Source organism: Solanum pennellii, chromosome 6 (assembly GCF_001406875.1).
Source record: "Solanum pennellii chromosome 6, SPENNV200".
In the NCBI taxonomy this organism is placed as follows: domain Eukaryota; kingdom Viridiplantae; phylum Streptophyta; class Magnoliopsida; order Solanales; family Solanaceae; genus Solanum; species Solanum pennellii.
Window position 1 is genome coordinate 44,358,883 of NC_028642.1, and position 10,330 is coordinate 44,369,212.

The 10,330-nt window shown below is 37.2% G+C and overlaps 1 protein-coding gene across 1 annotated transcript in view; it reads left to right on the forward strand.

Moving 5' to 3' along the window:
* LOC107023732 (CTD nuclear envelope phosphatase 1 homolog) overlaps positions 1-10,076 on the forward strand; it is a 16,609-nt gene extending 6,533 nt beyond the window's left edge. The window contains exons 5-6 of the mRNA XM_015224513.2: positions 9,283-9,436; positions 9,542-10,076. Coding sequence (XP_015079999.1) covers positions 9,283-9,436; positions 9,542-9,682 — 295 coding nt within the window. The 3' untranslated portion in view covers positions 9,683-10,076. The remainder of the gene's footprint in view (positions 1-9,282; positions 9,437-9,541) is intronic.
* The last annotated feature ends 254 nt before the right edge of the window (positions 10,077-10,330 follow it).

Sequence of the window (10,330 nt, forward strand, 5' to 3'; positions counted from 1 at the left end):
GAGGAGGGGGTAGGGGGGAGGGAGTTGGGTTCCTCATAACTAATTTTCAATCTTGATCCCCCATTTATCTCACTATATTATACAAGTATAACTCGCTTTGTATCAGACAAATTCAGTGTGGGTAGAGCAAAAAAGGGTAATGATAAGAGAAAGTGAGAATTTGTTTTAAGTTGACATGTTAATCTGACTTTATGAGTATACCTCGAAGGCCTTTATTAAACAATGAAATTACTCTGAAGACCCTGTGTTGCTCCTGCACACACAAGTGTGCGTGGTTGCTCAAATAATACAACAATTGTAAGCAATCAAAGGTTGGATCCCACAAGGGTTGATGATTGAAAAATATTTCTGATAAACTACTATTACACAAAGAACTAGTGTTTTCACAAAGAAGTGGTTTGGTGATTACTTCTAATTGCAATGATTCAATAAGTAATTTTATTTTGAGATAAAGGTAACTGTGTATTCACAATAGGCTTTCATCATCAAACAAATGATGAGCATAGGTCAGTTACAATCTCATCAGAGCATATCAAAACTACCTTATGGGAGATAACAAATTTCCATGGAAATCAACAAAATGTTCTATATCACCCACCATATTTTGTTTTCACCAAAAATACAAAAGGCTAAAGCAATTCATTCTGATCTTTTGGATGTGGTTTCTCGAATCCTCAAATCATCTTGCATTTCTTTATTTCCAGAGAGTCCACCTAATGCAAGTTGGGATTAACTCCCACCAATCTTCACCAGAATCTCTTCTTCCTATCTCCTCCCAGCTGTATAATAATTCCTTAGTGGTCCTTGGCTTTACCCACTACACACCAAGTATACAACGAAACATGTTCCACAGGTTTGTAGCCACTTTGCAATGGAGGAATAGATTTCTATTAACTCTGCATCTTGATAACTCATGAAACACCTTGAAAAGATGTGTCTCCCTTTTCTCGGAAGCACTTCTTGTGTCAAACATGCCTTTCTGCACACCAACCAAGCAACTTGAGACTTTTATAGTAAATTTATCTTCCAAATTAACTTCCATGGTCAAAATCTAATCTGTGATTGATTAGCATTATTTATCCAGTAGCATAACTTTACTGTGAACACTCCTTTGTTATGCAGTCGCCAAATAGGCTTGTCAGGTTCATTGGAGATGCCTGGAATGGCATGAAGGACCTGAAACAGGTTAGTGATCCTCTCCATCTCCCATCATTAAATGCTCTCCTGAAAATGAGGTTCCAACCCTAAGGACTCCATCATTGGAAATTGTGGCATTGTCCTGTAGAGTGAATAGATCTGGAAAAGTGATTTTAGGCACTCTTCCCAATCCATATTTCATTCTAGAAATCAATTTTCCTGTCATTCCCCACCTATAGTGAGATGTTGTCTATGAACTGGGGCCATAATCTTCTGATGGTTTTCCACACACTACAACCAAAGGTTCCTAGAACCTCCTCAGTTGACCAATGGCTTTGCAAGCCATACTCCTGTGTGATGACTCCCATTCTTTTTTTCTCTTTATCTTTAGTCTCTCTTCATCGATTATTTTCACTAGTATTCTCATCATCTCAATTACATTTCAAAATAAGTTTTTCTCAAGCAATTTTTCTTTATCTTTTTTTTTCATGTCTCATTTCTTTGGAAAGGGCCTTTTATCACTTAGTAGTTATCTTTGGTGATGGTTTACACTTGACCATCCCTTTGTTTAGATTTAACAATTTTGTCACAATTTATGCTTTAATGCTCCAGGAGGCAAGATGCAAAAACTAGGGATTCAACAAAATGGATCCAGATAAAAATATGGCTATCAAACAAAAGGTTACTGGCTCAAAGGACTGACTAGTGATAACACTAGCTAAAATTTACAAAAGATTTCAAAGAAAGCATAATATCTTCTAAATAGAGCAATAATTTTTGTTTCGCTTCAGTAACATACCGGACAAGTTCTACGTTAAGATGCAAAACGTGGAATAAGCAAGAAATCCTCAAATGGCACAAGTCTTAATCAAGATGAATCAATTTTACTTCTAAGACAAATAGTGTCATAACAAACTACAAAATAAGAATAAATTATATATAGTCATCATCTTGAGCCTAGGTATCAGAAATTTTTTTATTATATTAAACCAGTGTTTCAAACGACGAAACGCGATAAAAGGTGACAAGGGTTTGCCTTGCCACAAGGTGAGACGAGCGGCGAGGCGCTCACCTTTTTTAATTGTGGTCCAATTAATACAAAAAAATAAAATATTTAATTGCATATATAAATTATTGTTAAGAATTCCTACATCGAAAACGGGATGGGAATTTAGTCTCCTGATATGGACTTGGGCAATACTCCCCTCATAAGCTAGATTTTTAGGTTGAGTTAGGCCAAGGATACATATTCACAGGGTATCAGAGGTTTCATTAGTGAGAAAACAAATATAATAAGAGAACAAAGTTGCTGAATTTTTTTTTCCCAGCAAAACCTCCACTGTTCTGCGATTTCCGACACTCTCCAGGGGTATTGAGCATATACCAGTACCACCATTACGATCGAAATCCTCGCAGGTTGACAGCCACTTTTCAGGTAGTTTTTTTTCCAGCAACTTTTTCTGGCAAGACAACAAGCAATTCTCCAGTTTTCCAGATCTCTCCAGTTCTCCAGATCTGTTCTTCAGTCTTTTCCTCAGAATTTACTTTATTTTTGACCAGTAATACATCTGTTTTTCATGTCTCTCGGATCCGATATGTTTGACACTAAATCTGTGTGTTCCACCAGCCCAAACCATGGCAACACCACAAAACCTTTGACAGGTAGTGCAAACTATTTATCTTGATCCTCCTCTGTTCAATTATGGTGCAAGGGACAAGGTGTTCAGGATCACTTGAATACACAAGCCAAGGATATTATTGAAAAAGATGGGGAAGAATGAGAGAAGATTGATGCTCAATTGTGTAGTCTGTTATGGAAATCTATTGATTCGAAGTTGATGCCATTGTTTCGACCATTCCAAACTTGCTTCTTAGTTTGGGAATAGGCTCATGGGCTATACACAAATAACATATCCTGCTTTTATAATGTGATTTCTCGGTTGACTAACCTTAAAAAAAAGACTTGGATATGTCAACTTATCTTGGACAGGTTCAGGCGGTTGTGGAGGAATTTAACGAGTTAATGCCCGCTACTAGGAATGTTGAAAAGCAATTAGAGCAGTGTCCGAAGATGTTTCTAGTTGTTACAGTTGATGGACTTCCATCTGATCTTGATTCAGTGCAAGATCAAATTTTAGCTAGCTCTACTGTTCCTGTTGTGGATGACTTGTTTGCTCGATTGTTAAGACTAGCTGCACCACCTATGTCGTCTAGTCATCTAGTTCCACCTGCAGATTCTTCTGTTCTAACATCTTAGATTGCATTTCAGACTGGAAATTGACATGGAGGCCGACGTGCGAAATAACGGCCAAGATGTAGTCATTGTAACAAAGTGGGTCATACCCGTGAGGTGTGCTACTCTATACATGGTAAACCAAAGAATGCTCATGTTGCTCAAACTGAATACACTGGTAATCCCACCAATCAATTGTTCATTTTGTCTGAGGTAGAATATAATGAGTTTCTTCGGTATCAAGCGAGTAAGCAAACATCATCAATAGCTTCTGTTGCCCAAGTTGGCTATCCCGTTAATCCTGTTGCTTGTATCTCACAGTCCACCACACTTGGCCTTGGGTTATGGACTCAGGTGCTTCTGACCACATTTCTAGTAACAAATCTTTATTGTCTAATATTACTTACTCTTAGTCCCTTCCCACTATTACATTAGCTAATGGTTCTCAAACCATGGCAGCCGAAGTGGGTCAAGCCCTTCCCTTACCTTCCTTGGCTCTAAATAATGTTCTTTTTGTCCCTGGTTGTCACTTTAGCCTCTTTGTCAATAAACCGTTTGGCTAAGACTTTAAGTTGTTTCACCTTATTTTATAGCGACTTCTTTGTCATACAGGACCTCAGTACAACCTCAACCTTAGTACAGGAAGGATGATTGGTGAAGGGCATGAGTCGGATGGACTTTATTATCTCAATTCTCACAAATCCACTATAGTGTGTTTAATCTCAATCTCTCAATATTTAATCCACAAGCGATAGATATCTTTGAAAAAATTCAAAGGCAAGACTATTGGGACAACCTAGTATATCCAAACTTCAAAATATGGTACCTAGCTTGTCTAAGTTAGATTGCGCGTCATGTCAATTGGGGAAAGCACAACCGAGCTACTTTTCCACGTATGTCTAAGAATCGTGTAGTCTCTTTTTCATTTAGTTCATTCTGATATTTGGGGTCCTAGTAGAGTCGGTTCTACATTGGGTGTTAAGTGTTTTGAGTAATCATCATTGAAAGTAACATACTTAAAACCAAATGTTGAACTGACTCTACTCGGATCCCAAATATCGGAATGAACTAAATGAAAAAGAGACTTTGCACTATTATTAAGACTAAGTGGAAAAGTAGCTTGGGTGTGCTTCTTTAATTGACATGACTCACCATCTAACTTAGTTAATTTGGACAAGATAGGTGCCATTTTTTGAAGTTTGGATAAACTAGGGCTAGGGTGTCCCAATCGTTTGTGGCTTAAATCTAGAGAGTTTGAGATTGAACAAATTGTAGTGGATTTGTGAGAATTGAAATAATAAAGTCCATTTGACTCATGCCCTTCGCCAATCATACTGCCTGTACTGAGGTTCTGTACGACAAAAAAGTCGAAGTCGCTATAAAAAGAGATGAAACAATTTAGAGTCTTAGCCAAATGGCTTATTGACAAGAGGCTAAAGGGACAAAGAACATTATTTAGAGTCAAAAGGTAAGGATTGGTTTTACTGACTACCATGGTGTGAGAACCATTAGCTAATGTAACGTGGGAAGTCCAGGACTGATAGTAAGTAATAATAGACAATATAAAGATTTGTTAACAGAAATGTGGTCAGAAGCTCCTACGTCCATAACCCAAGGGCCAAGTGTGGTGGACTGTGAGATACAAGCAACAATGCGGGCAACGGAAGTTATCGATGAAGATGTATGTGTTACACTCTAGTGGTACTTAGGAGCTTGTTCCTCTACCTCCAGATTAATCTACAGTTGGTTGTCGGTGGGTATATACAGTGAAGGTTGGGCTTGATGGACATGCACTTTATGGCTTGAACCAGTCTCCTCGAGCATGGTTTGGGAAGTTTAGCATGGTATTCAACTGCTTGGCATGGTACGAAGTAGGGCTATTCAAAATCGAACCCAAACCGATAAGCCGAACCGATAAAATTGTTATTGGTTTAGTGGTTTTAAATTTTTTTTGTTATCGGTTCTTAACGGTTTGAAGTTTTTTCTTAATGAGTTAACCGATAACCCGATAGTAAATTAAATAATTATATTTATACCATTTTGTATATAAAGTCCTCGACTTAGAGTTTGATTTCCTACTTTTATTTTTTGTTGTCTCAAACACTTGGTTATTCTACAATGCGAAAGTGTTTGCTTTTGAGCACGATGTAACTTGTGAACTCAAGTGCATCGTTTATTTGGTTTGTCACTTTGTTTCTCAAGTGATTTTCAATGTTTTTTCTTTTGGTGTCAAATCTTAACGGTTAAATCGATAACGATAAAAAACCGAAAACCAATTATCGATGAGTCAATATCTTAATGGTTTTATAACGGTTTAGCATCTCTACAAACCGATAACCAAAAGCCAACCCGATAAACTTCAAAACCGAACCAAACCGACTGATACGCAGCCCTAGTACGAAGTGAAGCTGATCTTTTTGTGTTCTATTGTCACTCTGCTCCAGGTTTGTGCATGTATTTGGTAGTGTATGTTGATGGCATAGTTATCACACACAATGATGATGAGGAAATTCCCAAATTGAAACATCACCTTTTACAGCATGTTCAGTCCAAGAGCCTTGGCCGATTGGCGTAGTTCTTGGGCATTGAGATTGCTCAATTCAAGTCAGGAATTTTCATTCACAAAGGAAGTATGCACTTGATATTCTTGAAGAGATAGGGATGATAGATTGTAGGCCTATTGATTCTCCAATGAATTCAAATGTTAAGCTACCAGGTCCGGGGTGGTGGGTGGGGGGTGGACCTCTTAGCAATCCTGGAAGATATAGAAGCTAGTAGGAAAGTTGAATTATTTAACAGTGACTTGACCTGATATTACCTTCTCGGTAAGTGTAGTAAGTTAGTTCTTGAACTCTCCTTGTGATAATCATTTGAATGTAGTTACTTGCATTCTTCAATACATAAAATCTGCTCCAGGGGAAGGACTTCTTTACGAAGACCGAGGACATGAGAAAATTGTTGGATATTCAGATGCAGATTGGGCAAGGTCACCCTCTGATAGAAAGTTTTACTTCGGGATATTGTGTTCTAGTTGGGGGAAATTTGGTGTCTTGGAAAAGTAAGAAACAAAATGTGGTTGCTAGATCTAGTGTAGAAGCAGAATATCGGGCTATGACAATGGCAACATGTGAACTCATATGGATCAAACAACTACGGAAGGAGTTGAAATTTGGAGATACTAAAGGAATGGAACTTATGTGCGATAATCAAGCTGCACTTCACATTGCATCGAATCCAGTATTTCATGAGAGGACCAAACACATAGAAATTGATCATCATTTTGTTAGAGAAAAGGTACTTTCAGGAGACATAGTAACAAGGTTCGTGCGGTCTAGTGATCAGTTTGCATTCATATTCACCAAGTCCCTAGCTGGTCCCAAAACAAGTTATGTATGTAACAAGCTTGGTACATATAATTGTATGAACCAGCTTGAGGGGGAATGCTAGAATCGTAGGAATATTCTATTATCTACAGCATATGTATATATAGTAGGTAGCTTGATTTCTTCGTTGATTTACTCTAGCTTGATTTGATATTGATTTGTAGTTATTAGGTATTGATTTCCTTTCCTTTTTTTAGGACATGTATATGTAGCTATTTAAACCCCAATAGCTTGTGGAAATAATCAAGCTGAGTTCTCTCTCAAACTCTTCTCTTCTCACAATAATCAAAATCTCAGTAGCAATAACATATAAAAATATATTTCAATCCAAAAGCTGAAAATAGATAATACATACTTAGAACTTGAATGAGAAATATAAAACAAAAGTCAATATTGTGAGGAAAAAAACAAAGGTAGAACTGACTCAAAATAAGAAGGAAAAAGAAATAGAGGAAGAAGAAATTTGAAGAGGAAAAGATGAAATGCATATTGGTTGGACTTCTGAGTAGCCGAAAAAGTCTAGCTAGTCGACTGAGGAGTCTAGTCGAAAATCCTAAAATAACATTTAAAACCCTAAATTGGTCGCTTTTTTTTTTTAAAGAAAATACAAAAGGCGACCCCTTTCTTTCCTTTTGATGATTGCCTCGCCACAATGCTAAAATGCGATGAAGGGTTGCCTCGCCTCGCCTCTCGTCATTGGCGATCGCCTTTCACAACACTGTATTAAACACTCAAGCTTAAGTTGGGAGGAAGCAGGAATTGAGGCAAAGAGCAGAAGTTATTGGAGGACCATTCCAACATGCATCTGGTGGACCATTTGGAGAGAAAGGAATGCTAGAAGCTTTGAGGACAGAAGCAGATCCCTACAAATGATCAAAACAGATTATATTCTGTTATTATGTTTTTGGTGTACAAAGAGTTCCCCTATAGATGCAGAAGCAATCCTTGAAGTATTAGAATCATGCTAAGCTTGCTGTTTTTGTTCCTAGATTTTCATACTTTTTTGTAAAAGGGCTTTCAGTACTACATAAGTACTGGTTTATAATACAAATTGTTGCCTTCTCAAAAAAATAAAACAAAAAATAAACACTCGAGCACTCACATGAAAGTACTACTCAAGCTTAGACCTAAATATGCTTAGCATCAACCAAGTCAAAAAGGGTTTTTTCGTTTCCCTCCTTTACTACTACTAAAAAGAAAATAATAAAAAAAGAATAAATCTAACGACTAATTTTCCTCAAGACGGTCGTTATTCATCCATCATTGAGAAAAGTCTCTCCCTATGACTAAAAGAAAAAAATACAGTTCAAGGAGCCAGTTGGAAAAGAACCGAAAACAAAACCAGGGGAAATTATTCACCAACTGATAAAATAGTATAGAAGGGCATCCAAGCAAGTTCTTCACCCCACACTAGAAATTGTGCGCTGTCCTTTGGCCTAACTAATATTTTGAGTTGTAAAGTTGAGAAGCTCCCAACTACATATTTGGGATGCCTCTGGGTAACAACCACAAGGGGTTAGAGATATGGGATGGGATTATTGAGAAAATTGAGTAAAGGTTAGCCACCTGGAGGATCATTACTTCCAGCTCAGATTGTCACCCATTAATGTTTGGGCTGTGTATGATTTTCAAATTAAATCCTAAATTTGTTGAAAAGCATGGTGGATCAATGTTTCTAAAAAAGGTTTCAAGCTTTATAGTGCATCTCTTATGTTGGACAATTGCCCGATTCAGTGATTATTATTGGGTTCACTTATCTATCTTTATCAAAAACTGGTGAAACCCACTGTAGATTATACTCTAACCTTAGTACTGGCTCGCGACCATCTAACGTTTGAAATCTCGAGACTAGGAATTGTGACACTTCTGGTTTCCTAAGACATGTTGGACACAAAAACATGTCTCTGATATGAGATACTTTGATGCTGAATGCTTGTCACATGCTTAGACGGCTTAATTTCTATCGTTGTTAGATAGAAAAGAGGAGTGGATTCTTTATTTTGTGCCATTTCCTCGTATGTGGATTGTTAATCAACCCATTAGTATACTATGCATTTTGACAAGGATCTATCGTTACATTATTTTTATCAATCACTCCTATGATACATCAATCCTGTTGGATTGTTTCGTGAAAGGACCTCATTTTTTTATGGAATTTATGTTCACTCAATGATAGTACTTGTTGGGAATAAAAAGGAGTACCTAAATGATACTTATAACAGGATTGATTACCCATCAAGTATGCTAATTTAAGTTTCTACCTATCAGGAAAATGATGAATGTGATGTCCCCAAGACAGAAAGATTGTCATGACATTAGAAATTGATTACTGATATTAGATAATGAATTTTCCTGTACCTGATGGTTCAGATCAAATATTATGACATTCGTCAGGTCCATAAATTTGTGGTATCCATATCGCGTTGATTTCTGTGTCCTTGTAAACTCAGCTTATTGTTGATGCAACAATTATAAAAGAATTTCTTTTCAGCTTATTATTGTGAATTTGACATTTTGCATATCTCACAGGGAGTACCGAGAACATGTGAAAGATTTAGTATGCATTTCAAAGGACTTGAGCCGAATCGTCATTGTTGATAACAATCCATTCAGTTTCTTATTACAACCTCTAAATGGAATTCCATGCATTCCATTTTCTGCTGGACAACCACATGATATACAGGTTTAATAAATAAGAAAACCATGTACGGAATCTATTCCTCAAATTTAGCTACTATGCTCCCTTGACTTCAACTCGTTTTTTTTTTTTTTTTAAATTCTGTATCAGCTTTTGGAGGTAATTCTTCCACTTCTCAAGCATCTATCCAAGCAAAAAGATGTGCGGCCTGTGCTGTACGATAGATTTCATATGCCAGAATGGTTTCAAAAGCACGGAATCCCTGCTTCTGCATTGACAAGCGGGGAATGAAAATCTTGCTGGTAATATTGTTACTAATTCCTGGACACCAATACTGTAATTGTTCTATGAGGGCAGTCCTCTTCACCGAAGAACAATGTTTGTATAGCTATTTTTGTGCAGAAGAGCAGCCAACAGGGAGGTCTCAAGTACTGATCGGAACGTTCTCTCCCACTATGTCGCACAACTTCTCATTGTGGAAATTAAGATTATTGTGTAACTTGTTCATAGCCCCAGTTCCTGGACGATGATAGTGTTTGTGCACTTGTGTAAACAGTCATTGCCAATAATTATTCCCTTTTCTCTGAAACGAGTTCTAGTTTAAAGGTTTAACCGTTGGGATGCTCTCTTCAGGAATGGTAATGTTGAAACATTCTTGGTGGTGACACCTTGGGTGTGTTAAGTATGGGGAATATTTTTCAATTTTTTCATAGTCGTTAGTAATAGTTTTGGAAAACATTTTCAGTAGGAAAATGACTTCCTAGTAGTAGGTAAAACAAGTTCCACACAAGTTTTACAAGTGTGCATATACTTCATATTCACCCCACCACTATTTCTTCCAAACCTTCAACCTTACCCTCAAGTTTAAAGTGACATGGAGATTGATGATGATCTTGTACATTGTATTAGCATAGGGTGAGTGAAATGTAGGATTATACA